The 25,688-nt window shown below is 39.1% G+C and overlaps 1 protein-coding gene across 2 annotated transcripts in view; it reads left to right on the top strand.

Annotated features, from left to right (window-relative positions):
* Nucleotides 1-25,688, top strand: part of NAALADL2 (N-acetylated alpha-linked acidic dipeptidase like 2) — a 405,646-nt gene that overhangs the window by 173,584 nt on the left and 206,374 nt on the right. For both annotated transcript variants that reach the window (XM_077184127.1, XM_077184126.1), the window contains one exon: nucleotides 10,575-11,076. In XM_077184127.1, the coding sequence (XP_077040242.1) occupies nucleotides 10,583-11,076 (494 nt within the window). In that variant the 5' untranslated portion in view covers nucleotides 10,575-10,582. The remainder of the gene's footprint in view (nucleotides 1-10,574; nucleotides 11,077-25,688) is intronic.

The following is a 25,688-nucleotide window of genomic DNA, read 5'->3' as shown; positions in this document are numbered from 1 at the left end:
ATTGTGCCAGAAGCATCTGTGACCAAAGTTGGGCTGACAGAGACCTTATTTGTGTGTTTATTCTGTGCTTTCTAACATAAAGCTGCTCCTGAGAAAGAAGTTTTGTCCATGTTTTGGCGATGAGGGAATTGTGTCAAAGGCTGCAACAAATACAGGACAAATAAATAAAATGCTTCATTTATCAGTAATTCAGCAAACCTGCATCATTCCTGTGCTTCAACAGTTACAAGTCAAGCAGTTTTTAGCAAGCTGCTAATCTGCTGTGCTTGCTCTATAGTTATAGTTGCTTGCTGTCCCAGGAGTTTCCAGCAAATGCTCATACAATCTGATTAACATGGTTCACATACAAAGGGCGCTGGCCTGGGGACTACCACGTCTCATTAATGGAAATGAATTTTTCATGCCATGGCTGCTATGTCTGTGTGTTAAGACTTTTCATTTCTTTTTCCAATTCTGTCTCTTTTCTGTATTGTAATTTTTTTTAAGCAAAAATGTCCATATGAATTTTAACAACTGGTTATATTACAGGTCTGAGAGTTTTATTTTTGCATACTGATGCTATTTTTACTAAGAAACAGATGTATTGGCAGCAGAGGAAAGAAAGGGAGTGCAATGGCATACATTTGTGTTTATATTGAACCCTTTAGCTCTGATTGAATGCTTGATGAGTTCAGTTTAAGAATGAGGTGACTTGATCTGTTCTTGGCAGCAGTCCTGCTTTGTGTGGGAGGTTGGAGCAGGTGACCCTGTGAGTTCCCTGCCAGCCAACATTTTCATGATTCTGTGAATTGTCAACTTTTCAGAGTTACTTTCCAGAATTAATTCCAGTATTGTAATTGATGTATCATCCCATTTTTAAAGAGGCTGTAACAAGTTCTGCTATGACATGAATATGGACATGTTCTGGTTTATAGCTGAAAGCAGGGACAGAAGGTTTAGTCTTCTCCTAGCACTGTTCCTTGGGGTATTTTGGATTAATGGTGCTTTTTAAAGAAAATTGGAGAGGAAGCAGTTGTACATATTAAGCCAGTAAGCAAAGTATGCTCTGTGACTGATCATCCACAGCTGCTTTCCTGTGGCATTTGTTATTTAACATTTTTTGCTGTCAATAGATTGTCATTTTCTGATTGCCATTACTTTGTTGAAAGGTCCCAAACATTACTGGCTGTCCTGTCCAGGGTGTGTACCTGGACATGGGCATCCAGCATCCCCCAGGATCATCAGCCCACATTTATCTGATGGTATAGAGCTGAATTAGCAGAAACCATCAGCCCTTCTGTAGATGCACTGTTCCCACTTTAGCAAGGAATTGCTGCAATACCTCTAAGCATGTTACATGGTTTACAGCCTTCTTCAGCTCAGTGTGCTAAGCTATATGTTTCTTGAATATGTCCTCTTTGTTCTTGTCATAATGCACACTTTGCTTCTCTTCAACTGCTAATGTCTCTAAATCAAAAGTTCTACAGCATAAACAATTTAAGCTGTAATAGCTATGCACAACCCTGGCCAAGTATAAAGAAGGTTTATGAGCAGTTTTTCCTCTACAGTCGCTGATCTGGGGTTTTTTTAGATTATAAGGTGTGTATCATGCTCTTCTCTAAATGGTCAAGAAGTGTTATGGTTGCTTTTTAAGAAATTCTTCCTTGAGAAATGTATATAGACTAACAGTGTTAATAAGCTCAGTCTACTGGCAGTCTGTGATAAGTTGTGCATAGATGGAGGTTTGACTGGCAACTTGAGTGTGTCAAAAAGGAGCAGATCAGGCTGAGACTGAAAATTAAGGTAGTCTTTAGGATAATGGACTTACCCAGTTTATTTCTTGCAATGCACTCATCTCCATACAGCACAGCAAGGCTGAGAGATTTCTCTAAATAATGATTGGGAGACCATCAGAGAGAGGCTGACGATTAAACCATAGGCTACGCAGCCGTGTCTCTTCTCCCAAGGATGTGGTCAGGCTTGGGTAGGACTTGGCTGAAATCATCAGATCTGGCTGCTTTTGTGGCTTAGTTCCACAAGGGCTTAAGAGAAAGTGTGAAATTCTTCTGGAGAGCTGCTGACAGCACATACATTACTGATATGTCAAGCTTTACATGTAGGTGTAGTTCATCACAGATCTTAAACCTGTGGCAGAACTGCCAGAAGATAGGTGTGCAGAGGAAATGGCAGAAAGAAGAAGGGGTGCTTCCTTTGATTTTTATCCTCAGGAATCCACTGAGGATTCCTTTGTTGACCTGAACTAACACATCTTGGATTTTCTTTGTAAGAGAAATCATAAACTCATTTCGGCGTGTAGACATTGGCGGACTCAGGATGCTGAATGTCACACCATATTGACTATGTGTGAAAAAACATGTTCTGATAAATTCACAGGAATTGTACACCATGCAAAATTACACCTCCAGGCAGACTCAAATGACCAAACTCTGACATTTCTCAAACTTGACAGCTTATTTCAGTGGAGATTTAGGAAAAAAAAAGGTCAAAGGACACCAAACATTTCACTGCTCTACTCCGCCTATAGCTATAGCAACACTAAATCTTCTAATATTACATCTTGGGGCAAATGAAGGGTTTCTCATTTAGGCCCTAGAAGCAGGAGTAAACAAGGCTTAGGAAGAACAGCTGAGGGAGATGGTGTTTGGAGAAAAGGAGGCTTAGGGGAGATCTTATCTTCTCCACAACTCCCTGAAAGGAGGTTCAGCCAGGTGGGGTCGGTCTTTTCTCTCAGGTAACAAGTGGTGAGACAGGAAGAAATGGCTTTGAGCTGCACTAGAGAGAGTTTAGATTAGATACAAGGAACTTTCCTTCCCTGAAAGCCCTGGCACAGCTGCCCAGGGCAGTGGTGGACTCACCACCCCTGGAGGTATTTAAAATCTGTGTAGCTGTGGCACTTGGGGACACGGCGTAGCGGTGGCCTTGGCAGTGCTGGGTGAATGGCTGGACTGGGTGACCTTAAAGGTCTTTGCCGGCCTAACCAAGGCTGTGCTTCTGGCATTGTATGGATCATATGCAGGGTTGTCACAGCCTGATGGCTCCAACAACGTCCCTTGGCCTCGCCAGGAGCAGTCTCGGGGCTGATGATGCGTGCCCAGCTCGAATCCCTCCTGACAGGAGTCTGGGCTGTCCCTGTGCCTCACAGGTGTGCAGGGGACACCAGTGTGCTTTACAAACATGGGCTCATTTTGGGTTGCCACGGCAACACCACTCCATGTACTTGAGCTTTAACATTTGAGAGTTCACCCAGAAAATAAATTTGGCGTGATTATGAAGTGCACTCGCTTGTTTTCTGAATTCTTTGGATACAGATCGTTGAAAAGAGCAGAAAATTATGTTACTGCCTTACTGTTTTCTGCCATAAACCATGCACAGAATCATTAAAGCTGTCATCTATCAAAATATAGTAAAATTCCAATAAAGCTAAATTGTAAATGTTGTCGTCTTCAGCTCCATAATATATTATTTTTAAGGGCTCCCTGTCATTGTTGAACTTGATAAAACTGAGTAAAACCCCACTGAGCAAGAAATGAGAAAAAAAAAATCTAGAAAATGTAATCTTGAAGTAAGGATTTAATTTTTTCATTCAAGTACTGACCTATTTTTCTAGAGCAAGTTAGAATAGCACAGGATGATGACAGCAGGAACATTTTCATGTGTGTCTATCAGTATTTTGAATATATCATTTAAAGTCTGGTTTTATCAAAAAAATTACTCTTGACATGAGACATTAGGGCTTCATATTTCCTCTGTATCTCTCATTGCCATGTGAAATATTGCTAATAGGAAGATTAGGAAGATTTGTCTTCTGTAACCATCTAAGTCTGAGAAATTGATCCCAAACTCTGAGAACTGGAGCACTTGGAACAGATTGCACAGAAAGAGTGTGGAGTCTCCTTCACTGGAGATACTCCAGAACCATCTGGATGCAATCTTGTGCTGTGTCCTCTGGGATGACCCTGCTGGGGCAGCACGGTTGGACCAGTTTTAGATAAAATTGTATCCCAAAAGGTCCAGAGTCATCAGCTTGTTTGTGGGTTGTGGTTTCTTTTTTTTTTGGTTGGTTTCCTTTGGTTGTTTTTCTTTCCCTAAAGAGAATGTGTTAATATTTTCACTGCAAGGTTTTGTCACTGATTGTTTAAAATCAGGACTGGAGTTGATGCCTATGATGAGGCCACATTCCTGTTTTTCTTGTTTGTAGCTCATCCATAAAAGTGACCTTTTGATTTTAGTTTTCTTTTGTTTGTTTTTATTGTTAGTTGGCTGGTTAGTTATGATGTTGGTTTTTTGTGGGTTTTTTCTTCTGGTTTGCGGCTTTTTTGTTCTTTCCAAGATTCGGGTTGAAACCACACAGCATTTTGCAATGTTGGTTTGCATCTTTTGAAGTATAGCAGACTTCCACTAGCACATTTTATTACAATGTAGTGGCTTGTAAATGTACAGTTTCCAAATTTTCAAAGTTAAAATTACTTAATTTTTAAAATAATAATTTAAATAGGATTGACTGTAATTAAAGAGAAAAAAGAGTTTGAAAAATATCAAAGTGAAATGTGCCCAATCTAAAGACGGGCAACGTAAAAATTTCCGAAGCATAAATGAGTCATATAAAATTAACTTTCTTAAGAACTGCTATGGCCTGTTAGTGCAGCTATTGCTGTCAGCATTTTCAAGTTAAACACCATTTACAATGATTTTATTTCACATCAAATTCAACTATAAGCTTAAATGCAAATGCCCCAATAATAGTTTTTGTCCTGGTAAAGCTTTGATTTTATTTCTTTCAGAGGCAATTATAATGTCTGGAGGAATATAATGCAAAATATATTATTGATAAAACCTTGAAGTTGGAAAAACATACCTGTGCAGGCAAACTGGGTATTAGGTTAGTGTACAGGGAGTCTGAGGAAAAATGGGAAAAGTGAAAGACTGACATTTTGGAAGAAGAGCTTTGGGTGGGGTAGGCAGGAGCTCAGGCAGGGTTTTGGGAAGGTAAATGGTGAGGAGGTGGTTTGGGTAGAAGGATTTAGGTGGTGGGGCCGGGGCCTGGTGCAATTAAGCAGAGATGTGGGACAAAATTTCTTCCCCAGTTTAAGAACAGCGTGTAAACACACATACACAACACATCCCAACTAGCCCTGGAACTCCTGATCGTCCATCTGCTTCTTTGCTTTTAGAAACAATGAAATCCTACCCAATGACCTTCTCAAGGAGAAGGATCTGAGTGTTGATTCCAGTGGAAAAATGAGTGATTAATTATTGAACTAAGAAACTGGAGTGTGTGTGTGTGTGGCTTCTCTCTCCTTGTTTGGCGTTGTCATCCTGATGTTTGCAAATGAGCAAAAAGAGTGAACAGTGAGAGAACTGAGCTGTTCCCACCCTAATGGGAGGAAAGACCTGTCCTGGAGGCAAAGCAAAGGCAGCAGCACAGCACATCCCACAAGGAATGCACAGGCTCTACCAGAGCCATTTATAGTGATCTGATTACAGCACAGTATTAATAAACCCCCTCGGCAGACTCTGCATCTATCACCGAGGCTGTTAGCTCCTATAACGTCAGTAAATATATCTGAGTTTTGTTTCAGGCAAATAGGTGTTTGCAAACTAAACATCTTTGAGAATGGGAAAGATCTGTGTTAGTAGTACATGCCCAGCATATTAGAGACCAGCTAAGGCTGCTTTTTGTTACCTGGTCCAGTGGGGAAGAAGGAGCTTTCTGCAATCTTTCTGTGGGTCCCTGGAATTCAGAGATTCTAAAAAGGCAGCAGGCAAATATATCCATGTACCTGTGCACATTTGGATGGCCCAGGATATTACAGCTCAGGTGGCTGATGCACTTGATTCTAGGCAGATTAACTCTTGTTCCAGCTGGGCATCATCTGCATAAGTTATCAATCAGGGTCCAGCACAGGCCCTGTTCTGTCATGTGCTCATCCTTTGTGTTGATATCAATGGTATCCTGGTCCACATGGCTGTTTGGGTTATAATAAAATCAATGAGAGATTTGAAGGGGTTAAATACTCTTATCATTCATCTGTGCCAAAAAGGACTTACTAATGAAGAGACAACTTTAGACTCAACTTAGCTGTGTTTTACAGACCTTTTCCCAGTCTGATCTCTCTGTTGTTTTTGCTACAACACTGCTCAGTTTTTCAGGTTGCATTCATCTTCAGTGAAACGTGAACAACTGGTGAATTTTGTCATTTGTTTTTATCTGGTGGCTCTATGGAGTCACAAGGTCCTTAACTGTCCTGCTGTAACTGAACTGCTTGCCAAGCCCATATCCCAAAGGTGAGGGAAGGGAGAAATCATTACTGCACCAAATTAAGGCAGCGGTGATGGAGATATCACATTATTATTTTTGAATTACAGGGCAGTGTAATGTTGCTGTTGACAATGGCATCATAATCTCTTCTGCAAACAAGTTTTGTCAGGGATTTATAACTCTGAAGAAATTTGTCTAGGCCTGAAACTTGGCATCATGTCATTTAACAAAGTACTAATTTGCTGTCATACGTAGTTTTAAGCCTTCAAGTGCAGAGGCTGTTGAGCTCCATGATAAGCACAGCTGTTGGCCCTTTTAACAGGTGATATTACATCTACTTTGGGGCTTTCCCTAGGCACAAAATGATTACAAGGGCTTAGAGGAAAAGCACTCTGTATAGAAGATACTGAGATGAAAATAAAAAGGAAAGACCCCTTCAAAATGAGACGGTCCAACAGCCCTGGAATTTTTGATTTATGACTGTACAAAGAGGCCCCAATGCCTTTAGGAGAATTCCTGGGTGAATTTTGCCTTTTCAGCGCTGAGCACTAAGTGGCCTGAGCAGGGCTCTCTGTGGGCAGCCCATTAACACTTGCCAACACTTCCTGCTGGGCATGAGCCTGTTAATTGTCTCAGCTATTTATGAGCTGCATTTAACAACTACAGCACCAGTCACAAACAATTTACAGTGCTATGCTCATATTGCTTTTTCCTTCTTGGTTTCATAAAATGTTCAGGTAAACTCACTTTTCTCTTAGGTAGGTATTGGGGGGTGACTTTTAATGAAGATCATATTCTGTAGTTTTCGAAAGCTTTGCTGATAAGGGATTGAAGCAGGGAAAGTTGTCAAGAAAAGAAGTTTCTGGTAGTTCCATAACAAGATGTTCCTATCAGGCAGGATGTAAATGTGTTATTTTTAAGGTCAAAGCACAGGCAGAGAGTTTTGAAATGGGCTCGTTAAGGCAACAACAGTCTGATAAAGCTGACTCTCCTGATTTCTTGTGTGTAGTTAATTGAAAGGATATTCAGCTTTGGTTTGATACCTCTCTATAAACATTCCCCCCACAAATCAGTTGAAGTATAGAAATGTACATCAGCTTTATTGGTCATCAGCTTGGCTCTGTCCAGTATTCCAGAGTTTATGATCCCCTTTGCTGTCCCTATAGAGTGGCTTTAAAGCTCGCTTGGTGCATATTCAGACTTCTGGCATTTTGCAGTTGCTCTTTTATCTTCATAATAAAACATGTATTTAACAACAATTAAATGTTGAAACAGCTTGCTGGCAGATGGGGTGAATTTTCTATCTCCTGAAGTTTTCAAAAATGTCTTTCAAAAATATGTTCATTTTATGGTCTGTGTTATAGGGAAGACTGAACTGACTATTGTACTGGTTTTTTCTTGACTTCATTTTTTTCTGTATTTCTATTGTCTTTTTTTTCCACAATTCACTATTACTGCGAATATGTGGTGTTTTTTTTCTCCTTCCAGTTCCAAGCCAAAACTATGTTTAATAAATAATGTTTAAGTTATGCCTACTTCCTTAACCAGCTAAATACCAAATACTGAATAGAGCAGGTGTTACAGATTGCATGGCACAAATGATCTGTGCCTTAAGAACCAGGAGACCCTTTGTAAAATTACTTTTGGAATGGTTAAATGCAATGCAGGCCCTGATCTCAGATACCTCAAGGTGAGTAGTGCTATGTCCTTAGACTGGAACCATGAGCTTAGGAATATTAGTGGGAAAAGTGAACTTAACAACTGCAGCTACTCTTGCATTCTTTGCATTCTTTAACTAAAGGATGTGTGTTGCTAATAAGATCCCGTACTCCAAAGACTGGTCTCAAATATAAAACTGAATTGAATATTGATTTTTTTATTTTAGGTCATTTAGCTGCTTGCATGTTTGTTGGTTTGTTTGGTTTTTTTTCTTGAAGTGAGGAAACTGGTTTTGGCACTCTGAATGAAAATTGAATTGCTGAGATGTTAAGCTGTGGAAAAGGGTTACTACTCATTTGCATAATAACCATTTCAAGAAATTTCATATGAATTTTTATTATGCATTTATATGTAGCTTTAAATAACCTTTTTTAATACAGTCCATTGAACAATAACATTTTTTTTTTTTAATGTCATAAATACGGGGAAAACTTAACTACCACAGATAGGCAATGGTCAACATTTATAAGCTCAGCAAGATTAATATTTGCTATGAAACTCCATCTGAAAAACTGCCTTAATTCTGGTTTATGGCTAGTACTGTAGTAATCTGCCAAGGGTTTACCTATTTGCCTAAACCAGCTTGTTAAATGACTTCAGGAATTCTAGAGCCAAAATTACCTGTTTATGAAATGCAGTGATGATTTGCTTTGTTTTAAAGGACAAAACATCAGTCTTTAATTTCTAATAAAAAGTGATATGAAGTGGAGTTGGGAAGATGAGGTTGTTGGGCAGTCGATATTACCTAGCAATGATCTCTGCCACTGATGGTTTGCACATTAATCCTTCCACTAACAGAAGAGGAGACAGAACGAAAGGGCAGATAAATAGCTTGAAAATGAGTTATCTCAATTTTACAAAGAATATTAATACATAGTTTGATGTCCCCTTGGTGCTTGGCTGGAAGCTCAGTGCAGCAGGCATCATTTCTGGGGCTGGCATTATTAAATATCTTCCTGAACAACCTGGATGGAGAGGCAGAGTGCTCCGCTGGGAGATCTCCAGGTCATTTGCAACCACGGGGATTGTGAAGTTCAGAGGATTCTTCTCAAACCTTGGGGCTGGGCTAACAAACTCCACAGAGAGCAGCCACAGCAGCTTTGCAGCTGCTTGACTTTGCAGCCATTTGTGGACTCTGCTGGAATTTAAAGACTAAATTTGCAGTTGTTATTCAAATAAATAATGCAGGCTTTCACACTAATTTAAGAGGCTTTAGCTTTGCTCCCACTGCCTCTGGAAGGGTTTGGGCTGCAGGAGGAGAATTGATTTGCAAAGGGACTGGAGTGGTGACTTGGAACATGTGGGGTCTCTTGGCTGTCCCCGGGCTGTCTGACAGTTATAGGTGAGGGATATTTATATGGCTGTAGGGGGAAAATAGGCACTGTAAATTGGTATTGTATAGAGGCAGATAGCCTTTCAGGGGACAATAGGCTGTTTCATTATATTGGAGCTTGCAAGCAGTTTGCTCTCTTCAGAGAGCTTCAGAAAGCTGAATTCCACTTTGCCATTACAGTGGGTTCCTCTGTTACGGGGTAATGTTATTTGGAGGTGAATCTTAGGGAGTGAAAATGCCTGAAAACATAAAAATGGAGTGGTAATGTAGTGTTGTAGGTGTCAATCTAGTGTTCATCACTATGAGAGGTTTCATATCTTTATTGTCATTTAATTCTAATTGAGAAGTGAGTCTGATGTTTGAAAAGCCCTAAAGTACAGATGCTTATGTGTTGGAATGGCTATTGTCAGAGTGTGGGGAAGAGGCACCCTGTTGTTGCAGTCTGTCAAAGATGATTTGTTGAAAATTGACTTTGAGTGTTTTTACTGGAGGTCAGAGTTCCCTGTAGAGGGCTTCTACTTCCATAGAAATATCTAGAAGTGCCACAGTTATGCCTTGCTATTAAATAAATGATTTTGTTACAAATACTTACCTGGCAGTGCTTTTTATTCATTAAAATGGGAAAAATAAGTGGAGCAAAACAGCTGGGACAATTTCTAAGTAAATTCATCAGTCATTCCAGAACTATGCATTTAAAATACCTATAAATAATAGAATGCTCCATCTAAATGGAACCCTTTTATTGATATGTAAGTACAGTGTCACCCTGAAGTTTCTTTTTTAATTTATCATTTCCTTGTGTTTAGAATCAGATCAGGCAATTCATATTATTTCCAGCTTTTCAACTTTATTTTAGCAGCATTATTTTGTATGGTGTGTGAAATGAAATTGTTGCACACAGTTGTTAAGCTTTAAAATTACTTTCAGGTAACAAATAATTGTTTTGGAAACTCTGAGCCTTCACTCAATTTTTTAATATTATCTCGAGGACTGACAAAATAATTGGATAATTTCAGTGCTTTGCCATTGGCACTTTTAAATTCCTTTTATTCATATTGTTACAATATATTTCCCATGATGATGTTCATGGGACTGTTGATCTGACAAAAGACAGGACAATGGAAATAGGGAGAGCGAAATACTGACAACCCAGTTTTTGGGCTTTATTGTCTGTTTCGTTCTTTCAGGTTTACAGAGAATAAATAACTTGTTTAGGTGTGCATATAGAAACAAGCATTTCAATTTTAAATTTTGTTTTAATAGATAAAAAGATGGCCTATCACAAAGTGAATGCAGACCAGAGAGCACAGGGGCACTCTCCATACCTGGACAATGATGAGCTCCAAGCCACAGCGTTGGACCTGGAGTGGGACATGGAAAAAGAGCTGGAGGAGCCAGGCTTTGACCATTTCCGACTGGACAGCGCAGCCCAGCACCACCTGGGCAACTCACAGAGCCCTGACCTCGACCTGGAGCCCATCCAGGCTTCCTCTTCCCCAAAGGGAAGATTCCAGAGGCTCCAGGAAGACCCTGACTACATCTCCCACTACACGAGACAGGCACCAAAGAGCAACCGCTGCAGCTTTTTTCGGATACTGAAAGTATTTTGCACTGCTTTGATTTTATTTATTTTTGGAATTGTGATAGGATATTATGCACACAAGAAATGCCCTTCTCCCCCAACATCTCAAGAACCTAATAATCCTCAGATCTACCATGAAATTCTCAAGGAAATCAAAGCTGAAAATATTCAACGGATTTACAGGTATGTGCGTTGGCAGGTTTCTTGTCTAAATGCTCTCAGGTGCCACTGTTAAGTCTTCACCTGAGTTTTTTATGTGGAATCTTATTTACAAACCCTGACTTTTTTTTTTTTATGTTCAATGTTATCATGATACTTTGGAGATGTTCATAAGCATATACAAAATTCATTTTTTAATAATGCAAATTTGTGCTAATCATAATAGGTTTTTCTTTATTAATGTTCTATTGCTAAATATATTATTATCTTTAATGTAAATGAATTGAAAAACACAGATAATTCAAATTGAACAGAAATACAGACAATGGAACAGCTGTCCTACATCCAGCTGACTGCCAAATAACACTATTGAAAAGCAAGGTAATATGATGTTTTGTAATATTTGGTGCTTTAAAAAAATCCCTATCTAATTTTTGTCAAAAAAGTGAACTCTGTTTTTTTTTTTCTCTATATGGTAAATTAAACCTTTATTCCAAGGGTTTAAGATGGAAAAATTGACCTTTGCACTCTGAAAGATGGTGATTTGTTTATTTTTTTTTCTTTATTACCTGTTTTAAGAATGTAAGTTTTTGTAAAATACCTGGGTTTGACTGGGTTTGATTTTATTATTTTTTCAATGTGGAATTCTTTCACTTCTTTGACAGTCTATATAACATGTTTGTGTCAGAGTATAATCACTTTCCTGTAACAGTAAGTGTGGAAGAAAATAGGTTTTCCTGCAAACTTTTGAAAGTTGCTTCTCTGTGGGGAGGGGAGATGAGCTTATTTTTGGCTTCTGGAATGCAAAGTTCCTTTTTCATGTTAAAGGTAATGAATTGCAGATTTTTTGATCAGTATCAGTTCAGAAGCAGCAGAAGTCCCATACCTGAAGTTAGAAAAGATTGTTGTCATGGTCATCCAAAGAGATGTTACTGAGTAGATCAGAAACACATGGGTGTTCTAATAATATTTGTGTTTTATCATATTTGCTAAGCCAAATCTTAAATCCTGTAGTGGGTAATACCATGTTTTGAGCCAACACTGTTACTAAATTCAAGAGAGAAAGTAAATATTAAGGGTTTCGTGTCAGTTTTCATGTACTGGACTGATTCTGCTTCATACAAATCTAATTATTTTCATATAGGAAAAGGGTTCAGGTAATGAAAAATGTTGATTTTTAATGTAAAAAGATAACTTCTTTGTCTTTCAGAGAGTAAATTGAACTGAATTCTGTCATTAGGCTTCGTCATAACCAAAGTTTTGGAGTAAGATAAGTGCTAAGATTAGATTGGGTATTACACAAATTACAGCAAATTGCTGACCTGTCTGTCAGACCCAGGATAATACTTCAGTACTTTCTGTTTGGGGACTGGGAATCTCTTGCCATTCTACTGTTTCAAAGGGTGGTTTAAAACCATCACTTTCCAAACCCTTTATCACTTGTCAAATGATTTTAGCTTGCTATTAGGATACTAGTGAGAATCTGGATTTTGGGTAAAATGAATTATATAAATACTTTGAAACTTAAAAAACTTCAGTAGTTGCCATCCTGTAACATAATTCTTGATACTTGTTTGGGGTTTTTTTCCTATTTAATAGTATGAATTCAGTAAAAGCAGTCGAATATCAATTCAGCTACCTATCAATTCTGTATATAAATATATAATCAATGCTTTTAGTATACTGCATTACCCACATGGTTTTCCTAACCCAGCATTTTGGTCTGAGACAGCTTTTATCCCACGTTGTGTTCAGTTGCTTTCCCTCAACATCTGTTTGGCAGGAGTCAGAGTGACTGCAATGAAACCTGGGTGTGTGTAGGGCTACAAGTACAGAACATACCACATATGTTGCTTGGGTAAAAGGAAAAAAAAAAACAAACAAACCTGACAAAATCAATGTATGTTATTTGAAAACTACCTTCAATAAAATACTTTGAGTTACGAGGAATAAGTGGCAGCTGCTTAGCTTGCAATTTCTAAATGCTACTGAGCATGACATTAATTTAATTTTCGTTGTTTACTCCTTAGATCAGGCTCAGATGGTATGGGAGTTTGCTAACAGTCCTGTAAAGGAATTAGGAGGAAAAAAAAACTATTTAAGAGACACAGAGGTGTCAATCATAATGCTGGAGCAGACATCACTTAATGTGCTTGAAGTTCTGCAGTGAGAGCTTTCTGTTGGGGTGAAATCTGTTTGTGGTCAGATGAAGCTTTGAGGATTTAATCCTTTGCACTTCTAAAGAGGTGGCAGAAATGCTCCAGGGAACTTGTGTTGGTTTTGTTTGAATTAGGACTGGATTCTGTGTGAGTTGAATGAACCCTGTCTACCAATCCCCGTTAGAAGTCAAAGTGGTTGAGTCTCCATCAACCACTTTGATTGATGGAGGGATTTAAAGGACGTGTAGATGTGGCATTAGGGACATGTTTAGTCACCTTGTCACTCAACAGTGCTGGCCTAATGGTTGGACTCAGTCTTAGAGGTGTTTTCCAATTTAAACAATTCTGTGATGGTGTAGGATATCTGCAGTTTGTGTTCATGGGTTGCTGAATTGGGATATTCAGGTTCTCCACTGGAGGCTCCTGGTGGGCTCCTCTTTTGGAGCCCATCCTGGCTCCTCTTTTGGAGCCCATCCTGGCTCCTCTTTTGGAGCCCATCCTGGCTGTCTGCATCATCCCACACCGTGTTAAGGTTGGTTTTTTTTTGTTTTTTTTTTCCCCAGCAGACATACTAGAATTCATTAGATAAGAAAACTCAGTGTGTTGGCTTTTAATTCTTCAACTTTGCACCTTGTTTCCCATGAAATGGGAATGCTAGAGAATTTCTGTGCAATTTAGCACAGAAATTGTAGAAATTACAGAAATTACAATTTAGTTGTAATTACTGGTTTAGCCAAGTTGCTTAATCAATGGTACAGCCTAAATCAACATTATCTCTGTGAGCCTTTTTGGACACCTCTCCCCACCCCCTGTGAGGAGGTGCTTGCATTGTTCACAATAAAAGGCAGAAATCAGTTCATTCCTGATGTTTCTGAGGTTTCAAGATGAGTTGTCAGAGGTGCCTGAAGGGGAAAAGTAATTGCCACAAGAAAAATGAAGAGCTTTTCCTCACCTAGCATGCTGCATTTTAAACTGGGGAAAAAAGAAAAAAGGGACCAATATTGTTAATAGGATTCAGTCAGTAAATCAAACAATTCAAAAGTTTAAATACTACGTTTGTTCAGATATATATTTTTGAAGATGAACAATCTGCTCCACAGTACAGGCAGATTCAGATCTGGTAAAATCACTCATGATTCTGCAGACATCACTGGGCTGATGGGAATCCAGTAATTATATCAGTTTGTGCCATGAGTATAACTTTTCACAGTGTTCTTCTGGAAGACATATGACAAAATTTAAGTTCAAGGTAGGTGTAACTTGTCTCCAGAAGGCCTTCAGGGTGGGTATGAAAAGGACATAAATCCTATATCCAAAAGAGGAGGAAGTTGAAACACAGAATCTACTTTTTAAAATGACACTCTGATTTCTGCTATCTCTTAAGTGCTTTTGCAAATTCAGCTGTTTTTTTTCCTTTCTCGCTCTGTATGATGTATATAAAGTATTTCAATTTTATTGCTCCAAAACCAAATCAAAATGAAACAATTCTAATTTTTTTTTTTTTATGAAAATGTGGGGCTATCATAATTTTTAGGAGGTTTTAATTTTGGGTCTGGCTTTTGTAAATTAAATGGATAAACAAAGATTGATGTTGAATAGTAAGAATAAAAGAAAGAGGCAGTCATGTTGATGCCAGTGATAACTCTGGCTGTGCCTTATTTATCAGATTAGCTTATTGCTCTCATGTTCTTAAAATTCTTGTAGCCTTATTGAGCTTTACTCATGATTTCTTTCCAGAATTGTACATCTTGGTTGATATCAGATCCACAGGCTTTTTAGATAATCTTCCCATGATTAAAACTGGGCTGGGGGCACAGAGGGAAGAATCTTTGCTTTGCTCTCCAGCCAGTCTACAGAGAAGCTCCTACATTTCAACTCTGCTTTTCATCCTGTGTATTCTCACTCAAATGCTCCCTTCACTATCATGTTTGCCCCCCTGGAGCAACGGGGAGGTTTAAATCCCTTCATAATACATCCAGTTGTAGCTAACTGTCCTTTAGAGGCATATCTGTTCCTTACTCCAGCTGGTGATATCACCTGCAGGATCTCCCAAATCCATCTCTGGCAAGAATTGATTTGTCGCTGGTGCCTGCTGTCATCCATAACTTCAGCTTAATTCTTTAAAGGGCTTTGGGAGAGCAGGCAGCAGCTGCTCTCCTGTGTGTCATGGCCAAGGAATAAAAGTGCCAGTGCAGTGAGAAAAGGACTTTTACTTGTTTTTTTTTTTTTCTCTTTTTTTCGAAGGGAAGTGAGAAGCTTCCATTTTCGAGTGTTTCTTGTTCCCTGATCAGTTGTAATCAGTGATGTTAAAACCTTGGGGCTTCAAATCGTTTTCCCTGTGAAATACATACCTGAGGAGAAGAGAGAGCCTGGAACTTCTAGGAAAATTGGGGTTTTGGAGACTTGGAGTGAATGAAATGTACAGGCTTGGTGAATTGCCTTTTTCCAGGAATGAGGAATCCCTGCAGGAGCAGCAGAGCCTCCCAGGGAAGGGTGTGAGCAAAGGAGTGCTCAGGTCACTGCTTCCCTGGGTACAGACCCATTTAGTGCCCGCTCCTATTAACAGCTACTGCTAATTAATAGCTACACCTGACCTCTCCATGGCTGCTGGGAGTAGTGTGCTGGCCTAGGCCCCTGCTCACTCAATTTGCTCATAATCAGTTTTGTCCCCCGTACACAAATTTTGGGGTTTTTTGTTCAACCAGCTGAAAAGAGCCTTGCAAAAAAGCAAATCTCAGTGGGAACTCATTCTATTTCCTCCTGGATATCAGTTTCAGGTATTTCTTGTGTTGCTATCAAAAATGCAAGTATTAAATCTAGTTAGACTCAGTCTGAAGCCAGGCCTGCTTCATCTTTGGGAATGATTGTTGGTGTATTCCCAGGTAAGCAGGAGCTAAGTGAGCTCCCATTTCATTCCCACTGTGGAGTCACTTGGGATTCTCTTCATTCACAGGATAATTTGGAATGTGTATTTATAAAGTACAAAGTCCTTTTTGAAAGGAGATGAGAGTAATATCAGACAAGTGAAAGTTCCCACTTACACCCCTGCCACCTCCCCATTGAAGAATGGCTCTGGGAACATGGGGAGGTGGCTTTTGTGGAAGAAAGGTGCCCTGTGTGACCCAAGTGCTCTCTGTGGAACAGAGACTTGATAAATTTAGGCTTCAGATACTCACTTATGTCAAGTATGATTTCTTTTTAAACCAAAAAATAGGTTATATCTGTACTTCAGAGGTGTTAATAGAAAGGCTTGTCTGTTTTATAGTTTTCCTTGGTTTCATTCTTTTTAAAATTTTATTTCTTTTTCTTTAGAGGAAAAAAGGATGCATTATATTGATATAATGCATGAGAAGGACATGTAAGTTTGAGCCCGTTAGGGTCAGCTGCAGCATAAGCTTATAATATTCCTTTCCCTTCTCAAAGAAAGGTCTTCGGTTATGATTTACTCATATTGAAAGGACATGTTTCAAGTCCACCAAGTGTTTCACTGAGAAAAATTTTTCTTTTTAGTTGATTTTTTTTAACAATATCCATCAATATATATCGATTTTTAGATGTTTGATTTGTGAAATAATTTACAGTAAAATCTGATTTTTGTACTGTAACTGTATCCTTTGTAAATTAGTGTTGCCTTAAAACAATTTTCCTAAGCAATGCGTGTTTGATTTCCTAAGCAATAAGTGTGATATGTTAAAGAACTAGAATCAATAAACTATATTATGCCACATCAGCATAATAAGTAATAAGTCCCTTGATAAATTTACTGTCACAGCTTGGATGAATGGCTTTAGTCCTGCTGCTGTACAGTGCCACATGTATTCCATGAGAAAGTGACACTGGTTTTTGATAGGCTATAAGGTATAAATGAATTTTGCTCTGATCACTTATTTTTGAATTGCATAATCTTTACTAATTTTAAAGATTACCTTGCTGGAATTGCCTCACAGTCCTCACAAGAGGAGTGTGGTTAGGGTTTAGAGAGAGAACCAATTTCCATGGCCATTAGCTATGTGCTGCTTTACCATCACTGCTTAAAGTGTGGGGCAATTTAGTCCCAATTAAAAGAGCAATTCTGAGTGGTGACAAGTGCTGCTTTCCCTAATAGATGATGAAATGAGCTGTGCCAGCGTGGCTGAGGGAGTAATTTGCTTTTTAAAGGTCTGGCATTGCACATTCCTGCCTGTTTGAGGTAACAGGGGGATGGAGGAGGGCCTGATGATGCCTTGGATCCTTGTGTCAGGTGGGCTGCCCTGGGACATCTTGCTCTCCACTTTGCCTGGAGGTGTCTGGTACTGTTTGCAAAGCTCAGATTTTCCAGGGATCATTTCTGTTTCAGGGACAATCTGGAATGGATGGTGAAACATCTATGGATTTTAAAAATCCATCCATTTTAAGAAACTTTTGGTGAGTGATAGGCTCTGTACTTGACTTTACCTGAAAGACAGAAATACTTGACTGGAGATTTCTGAGCAGCTCTTGACACTAATGCTGGCTAAAAGGCAGCATTTAGAAGCTAAAAAGTTATTTACTTTGCCATCTATCATTTTTATAGATTAAAACCATCCACATTTTTCCTAACAGAAAGAACCTGAAGGAATAAAAGCCACACAGCCTGCTGAAATGACAACCAGTTTTCTTTGTAGGCCAGGTGCTTCCATTTGGTAAATACCACAGGGTGAAGAAATTGGACAAAGTTGTCCTTCACTGTCCAGTCCTTGAAATTCAACTCAAGGAGGATCAGCAGTTTTGGCTGGTGGTCCCAGGGATGTGTTTATAACAATAGTGAGGAACAAACCTTGCAGAACAAAACCCCTTAATTTAATTAGTGACACATGGACTGCCTGAACAAGGCAGGAGTTTCTCCTGTCTCTGCTCTGAACTTCCCAGCATTACTGCGTGCTCAAAGGGTGGATTTTTCCTCAGGGGAGATGGTGGCAGAGGGCATTCAGAGAGTCCCTAGAATTTCTGAGGCACCAAGCCCTGGCAGGCTGCTGTTTGGGATGCATCTCTCATCAGCACGGTGTGAAAATGAAGTCCATGGGTACTGCTGAGATCCAGCCTTTCAGGGGCATCTGCAGTTCCATGGTAGGCACTGCAACAATAAGCAATTAGTTTCCTGCCTCTACACATAAATCAAATTAACAAAGCCCTGAGGGGAAGGAGTTTTCTCAGCCCTTTCTTGGTGGTGCTTTGACAAGCAGTTCCTGGCCATCAGCACCTATGACAGCTATTTGCTGGAAGCCTGATAAGTCAGACTGTTGCAGAATTTAACTAACTGCAATTTGCTGCACTGCATTAAGTTACTGTGCATGCAGGATTTGTGACTGAAGGTTGCTGGGGAACATTGCTGAGGATCGATCAGGGATAATGAAATTGATATTGTCTGAATAATAATCAATTTTAATGGTGGTATTCTGCAGTAGTCTTATGTTAAGGGGCTTCTATTCTCAGTTCAATTCTCTTTGAAAGCTGATGAGTTTCTGGAATGAAACAAATATGGATTGCATTGCAAAGTCGAGGCTTTCCCTGGCAATATTGGAGCTTGTGGAGTGTAAGACTTTGCAAAATTAAAGTTGGCTTTTTTAAATTTCTACAGTACTGTTCATGGACAAGAAGTTAAATAATGCCTCCTGCTGATTTCTCTCAGTCATGAGTGATCTTTAAATATACATTTTCAAGTCTCATCCTTCATATAAGCTGGCGTTTCCTTTCTCATCCTTCATGTAAGGTGATGTAGCCTTTGGACACATCCAGTTGCCACAAATTTACATATGTTCCTGTGCAAGTTAAAATACCAACTCATACTCTCCTTGGTTTATGAGTGTTTCTTCAAGGCTGAAAAGGCTGTAATTTTCCAGTAAGATGGAATTTTCTCTTTCCACTCTTCTTCTTTCTTTCTAGGGAAACATGAAAGTTGAAAAGTGACCTGAAGTGTCACTATCAATACAGAATGTTCAAATAGCTCAGAAGCAAAATTGTTTGGAAATCTTTTTTTTTTTTTTTGGAGACTTCATGATTTATGTTCCTGTTTTGGGAATTTGGGGGGGTGTGTGCTGACAGTTCCTCACAAAGCAATGTCTGGTCCTTGACCAGCTTAATGTCTTTATTTCTCTTCCATGAAAATTTGTTATTTAACAGAATAGAGAAGATAACGGAAACTAAAATGAGCATTAAAAATAACACTTTAAAATCTTATTTGTTTTACTTTTTTTAATGGGTGCTCAATCTTCATTAGCCATCTGGCAAATTAATTGGGTTTTGTGAGGCTTCAAGAGAAAGGTCACTGTTGCTGAAAGGGTCAGGACCCCATCACAGATTGATTTCTCTCCAAGAAATTTGTGAAATCTCTGCAGACATAAGTTTGCAATAATTGTAGTATTTTACTGAGAGCTGGGTCTAAAGAAAGAAAGTGATTTGGAATGTCTTTCCTGTGGAAGTTGGAACATGGCTGCAGACCCCTGCAGTAATCCTCTCCTGTAGGACAGAACTGATGAAAGAAATGGCCAGAATTTCGAAGCACATTACCTTGACACAGCAGTCAGAACTGGTGTGATGCTCCAGACAATGTCACATTTTGCTGCTGCTTCGGGTGACTAACTGAAGCCCACAGACTGGAGAAGGCCAGGCCTTGATCAAAATTTGGAGAGGTGAGGCAGTGAGAAGAAGGATCAATAGTTCAGAATGTGTAAGGGGCCCATGAAAATGTCAGTGTGCCTTTGATGGACATTGCTCTCTCTGTTCCAGCAGGGCTTTAGCAGGGAGCTCAGATACTCACAGTTACACTTATGGCCAGGCTGGAAGGTGTTCCCAGTGCTTCTGGAATCTGTTTCCTGTCCAAGGCTCCATGAGCCAGGGCTGATGCAGTGCAGATTGAGAGCATTTAATTATTGAAATAGTTGGCTGAGTGCTGTTTGCGAGTAAAAGGTGGTAGCTTTGGGAAGTCACTTGTTTTATGGTCATTTGTTAGTAATTGTTATTGAATGCTTTCATTTTCAATAAATGCCAGCATGGGTGATGGACCTTGTGATGTGCATTGTTAAATAAATAGGCAGGCTTCAAAAAAGGCCATACAGGTCATGAACAACGTTTCTGTTCCCTGTCAACTATTTAGGGAACGAAGCAAGGAGCTGAATTATTCATAACATGGTTAGTGCAAGGCAAATGGAACCTGCTGCTGTGTTGCTAGCAGTGCAAATAGTGACCTAAAATATACAAATGGTTTTCTCCTGTATTATAATGCCTGTTTTTCTTTACTAATATTTCTGGAAACTATTTAAGAAAATTAAACCTTGTGACCAAAAAAAAAAGTTAAATCTACATGGTTCCTCAGGATCCTAGCACAGATCCTAACAGGGGATATTGTTTCTAAATTATTCAGTTTATGTGCTAAGAAGATAGATTAGGCATGGTGTTACTACAGGTATTCATTTTGTTCTTGTGGAAAATGTGTGGTTTTGTTTTTTTTTTAATTATTAACTTTTGTAAAGGCTGTTTCCTACAGACAGAAACATATCTATTTGTATAGCTATCCATTTCTGTATGGGGTTTTGTGCCTGTGTGAATACATAGGTGTAATTTTGCATAATAGCTGAAGTTCTCTCCTTGACACAGCACTTCTCAAAGCTGTCATATATTCCAGTGCTTGGCACCACTTCTCCCTGTGGTGGTGGCTGAAGCCTGATTGCCTTCTGATCCCAGGGCCACAAGTACTGCTTGTGTTCATAGCTCCTTTGAAGGGATAAAAACTCAAAGTACCATGGTGGCTGTGTTATAAATGCCCAGAGAGTTATTAAGGACACAGTCCTTACATAGAAATACAGCTTGGGGGGCTTATCTCGTTCATATTGACATAAGTGTTATATAGAATGTGAGATGAAGTTAGTTGATTGCAGTGCAGCACTATTTCCACATTAAAAAAAAAAGATACCTGGGGGAGAATCCAGCATTAAATTACAAGTAGAAGTACACAGCAGAGACAAGCTGATGAATGGAACCAATTCCTTTATGGCTTGTTCTGTTGGTGGATATTCTTTAGCCCAACTGTCATAGGGTTCAACACAAGGCAGATATGTCTGTGGTGTAGAAAGGCTGAGATGACTTAGTGATTTCTGGTTTTCTTCCCCTGATCTCTGTGTTTCATCAGTCTTTTCAGAGCTTGTATTGAAGTATACCAAGATGAATAAACTTTTTGAATTAATGCTTTTTTTCCCCTTTGTTCTTGAGCTGGTTTTGCTAGGATGCCTGAGAGGGCTTGATATTAATAGTCTGTCCTGATTAACAGACTGAACTAAACCAGAGGATTTGGGTTCTGGTGGCTGCAGGAGCTGGGGTGGAGCTGGGTGCTCTCACAGAGCTCCTGAAAGGCACAGGGAGCTGTTCATGGCACTGTGAACAGGGCATTATCTGGGATTTGCAGCTCTCTGCTAGCAAAACTTTTTTTCTCTTTTTTTTTTTTTTTGTTTTAAGAAGCAGACTCTGTTAAAACAAAAATCATTTGGTATTATTCTAGAAATACAAAGCTAAATAAATTAAATCCTCCTTTAGTCTTGTGGGTTTGGAAATTGGTTTTACATGCTTGTGTTGCATCCTGCCTGGATTAATCTAACTCCCTTTTTCCAGTTTTTGCCAGCACTGCTACCTCAGCAGCCATGCACAGATCACAGATTCCTGAGGAGGAATGAGGCTCATGGAGGGCTGGGTCTCTCTTCTGTCTCTCTCATTTCCTCCTGACTCAGTATGTCTTGACATTAAAAAGGTTTCTCTGTGTGGGAAACAGTTAATCAGATCAGGATGAGTCATAGCAGGATTAAATGTTGGCAGTAGGATTGGATCCCTTCCCCTCAGTTAACGTAATTAAGACTGACATTAAAGATCAAATTATCCTATATCAAATTAGGTCTAAGTGAGAAACTCTTCAGCGGCATTCCTGCACAGCGCTGGCCCTGCCTTGCTAGGGAGGCTTGAGGTCTTGCCAGAGGATCCCCAAGGTGCCTCCAGAGCTCTGGCTCTCCTTGCTGGAAGGTTCCTCTTGCAAAAGCAAAACTGGCTTTGGGGGAATGTTGGAATTTTCCCAGCAGGACTGTGGGATTGTATGTACCAAATCTTTGCTGCTTGGCTGCCTTTCCTCAGGGGCCTTTCCTGCCCTGCCTCAGGGAAACCCCAGGGTTCTCCCAGGGCATCTCAGCTGAGCTGGGCACAGCAAAGGGTGTGATGGCACCAGCGCCTCCTGACCTCTGAGGGACTTCATGGGATCCTCCTTTGCTCATGTGTTTGGTTTCCCCAGGACAGGTGAATCTCTTAGACAAGAGCAGCTGGCATTCCTGCAGCACTCGTTAGCACACACAGAATCACCAGCTTGGAAGAGACCTTCAAGATTATTGTGTCCAACCCTGCCCTAACACCTCAACTAGACCATGGCACCCAGTGCCACATCCAGTCTTTATTTTAAACACATCCAGAGATGGTTAGCATAGAAGGATACTCTCTAATGGTCACCTTACAAACTTGCTCCAACTTTCTATTATATTCCAAAGAATTCAGAATGTTTGCACTGAATTTTGGCTATTGAATAACTCGGTCTGCCCCGAAAGAATTAACTTCAGCATTAGTTATATACTGGATCTCCTGGTACATAAAGACATTTTAACACTTTTTATTTATTGTGTCTTAGACACTGGTTGCTAGCTGCATTATATTATGTGACTCAGTTCAGCAGAGGTAGAAAACAGATTTATCTAAAGATGAGTGTTAAGTATTTGTTATGTGCTGCTGTGTCACTCATGAAGAGTGACTTTGGGACAAGAATGGTGATATTCCATCAGTAACTGAAGATCTATTACCCCAAAGTAAAAGGAGGGTTTTTTTTTACCAGGATGAGAGGAAAGCAATTTGGTACATAGAGGGATGGCAATAATTGCAATAAGGTTTCCTGTAGCCATACACAAATAGTTTCAGTTTTTAATGCCAGATTGTGACACAGGAAGTAAATAGTGCTTGATAAAACTACTAAAAAGATAACTTAAAAGAAAAAATGTGACCTTAGCAAGAATTGCTGGGGCAGCTATACCAGAAGCATCAAAAGTATAGCTGCCCCAGCAATTCTGTAGTTCTGTTTGTAATCCTTTAGATAGATGAGTTGATAGCAGTAGAGAATTAGAGTTCCTTGCCAGATAGCTAGGAGACATCTTTATGCTTTTTTATTGTGTTACAAACAATGTATTTACTTCTCCTCAGCTGTGAACATTATTGAAGTTTGTCAGAAAAATCTCTTATTTTATTTTGCCCACACCAGTGTTTGAAACCTTGGAAGGATTTGTGTGTGCTCAAGATTGGTTTGTTGTTATTAGAGCTGAGAGGGAGCTGATGGATCTCTGTTAGCATGGGTTTGAGAGACAGTATTTGAGCCACCCTGGGAGTATGTGAGAATACAGTAAAATCAAATGTTTTTTACTCACAGCGTTACTTGAACACTAGCTCTGTGAGAGAGCACATTCCACTGGATATGGAAAATTACACTGAGTACCTCAATGATCTGGCTCTGGTTTTATGAAATGGAGGAGTCCTGGTTTGATCTTGAAGGCAAAGTAACAAAGTTTTCAGTTGCTTTTCCCTGTTTACCAGAAGAATTTCTTCTGGAAAGCCAGAAGAAATTCCAGAGCCACTGGAAATACTGTCTCTCACCAGCCTCGAATACACGCAGATGTTAAAGTACAGCATTACAAAATAGTTATCTCTTCAGCTGAAAGTCTGAATTTTCAGAGAAAATATAATTATTTAGGGAAAGTGAAGATGGAATGAAGACAAGAAAAGCTCCTTGATGGTATTCAATTTGCCTTTCAGAGTGTGTGTTTTATAATGATGTTTTGATTTAATCAAATTAATTATCTGTTTTATTTTTCCTTAAAAAAAGAACAGAAAATCTAAACAAAAGGCAGGCATGAATTATTACACTAATATTATTATGCACTGGGAATCAAAAACCCTGAGCTAATGCTGTTTAGACCCTTCTTTAAAGAAATAATCAAATACATTAAATTAATTTTTCCATGAATATCATGTGAAATTTTTCTCATCTTCTTATATTAGCAGATCTCAGCAGAAGGGACAAGTTGACTAAATATAGATTCAGCACTTCAGTAATTTAGTAATTCTGTAAATTACCATTGTTCCAGTCAGAAAGAACTCAAAGAAACCTAATAAAACTAATTTGGAATTAAAATGAGTTATAAGTATAATTTTTAAGCAGTATGTTGACAGTCATGGAAGTGGAGCTCTGTTTCTTAGAGGAGGGTAAAGCCACATGATGAACCAAGGCAGACTGTGTCCTTTTTAAATGCTCCTGAACTGTTCTTCCTGGTTTTGCCACTGAAAGGGAGCCCCTTGAGTTTGCAACTGCCTTTGTGGTGGTCTAGATGTATAACTAATTATTTAAGTAATTAATTCCGCTTTCAGATCATATTTAAAATTATTTATCAGTCTTTTTTCTGTTTCCTAGGTTGCACTTACTTTCTTGAATTTTCCAGAATTGTTCTGAATTTGCTGTTGTGTAACTTAGCTCCTTTATTTAAATTTCCATTATTTATAGTGAACAGTGGGAATATTTTAATATTTTAATTTTGTTAGGTGAGATATCTAGCATGTCTTCGCACACTTAAGGAATATGGAATAACACACTTGGGTTTATTTTTCTAACTCTTAAATAAATAAAATAATCCTGATTGTATATGATTTCTCAGAGACAAGCCCCAGCATGACTTAGTTAGCTTATTTATAGCATTGATAGGCATTTGTTTTTTTGAAATCTTTTTTTCAAATTAGTGCCTCTGAGTATAGAGGGACCAGAATAACTAAAGACCATGAATGTATGGATTTTAAAAATCTGATTTATCAGGTGTCTAGGCTGGGAGCTCTCTGGGGTAGTGAGTGATTTTATTTGCTCTCTATACAGTGCCTGGCCTGTTTTCAGTGTTCTGAAGCCTTGTTTCAAGCCACTAAAATGTCAATAACCAGTAGTAACACTGCCTTTGTTTTCCTAAAAATTAATGCCTGCATGTGTAGCTTATGCTCCTTAATTTTGAATGCAGCCTTTGCCATAATTGTAGAAAATGAGAAAATTGTGAGCACAGGGTTGGAGAGAGGGTGAAGCTACCGCTGCTAAGGAAACCTTAATTGTTGAAGTTCAAGTTAAAAGGCTGAATATTCAGAATTGGATCAGACTGCAACCCCCCTAGAACTTACTGCGAATGCCATTTAAAAATGATTGGGCACTTCAGTTTAATTTGCTTGAAGGTGAAGAGCTTATGAGACATATTTGAACCCAGAAATAATTCTGACAGCTAATTTTTGCATGCATGAAGAAGAAGTTTTATAGTGGAAACCTTGACTTTTAGTGCTGTAGAGCTGTCATAAAGGCCCTAATGATTTCTGACTTAATTACGTGTCTGAACACTTAGGTTGATCTGCATTCACTACCCTTTA

Source organism: Agelaius phoeniceus, chromosome 10, assembly GCF_051311805.1.
Source record: "Agelaius phoeniceus isolate bAgePho1 chromosome 10, bAgePho1.hap1, whole genome shotgun sequence".
Classification (NCBI taxonomy): domain Eukaryota; kingdom Metazoa; phylum Chordata; class Aves; order Passeriformes; family Icteridae; genus Agelaius; species Agelaius phoeniceus.
Note: the sequence above shows the minus strand (reverse complement) of the source record. Positions and strands in the feature narration are given on the sequence as shown.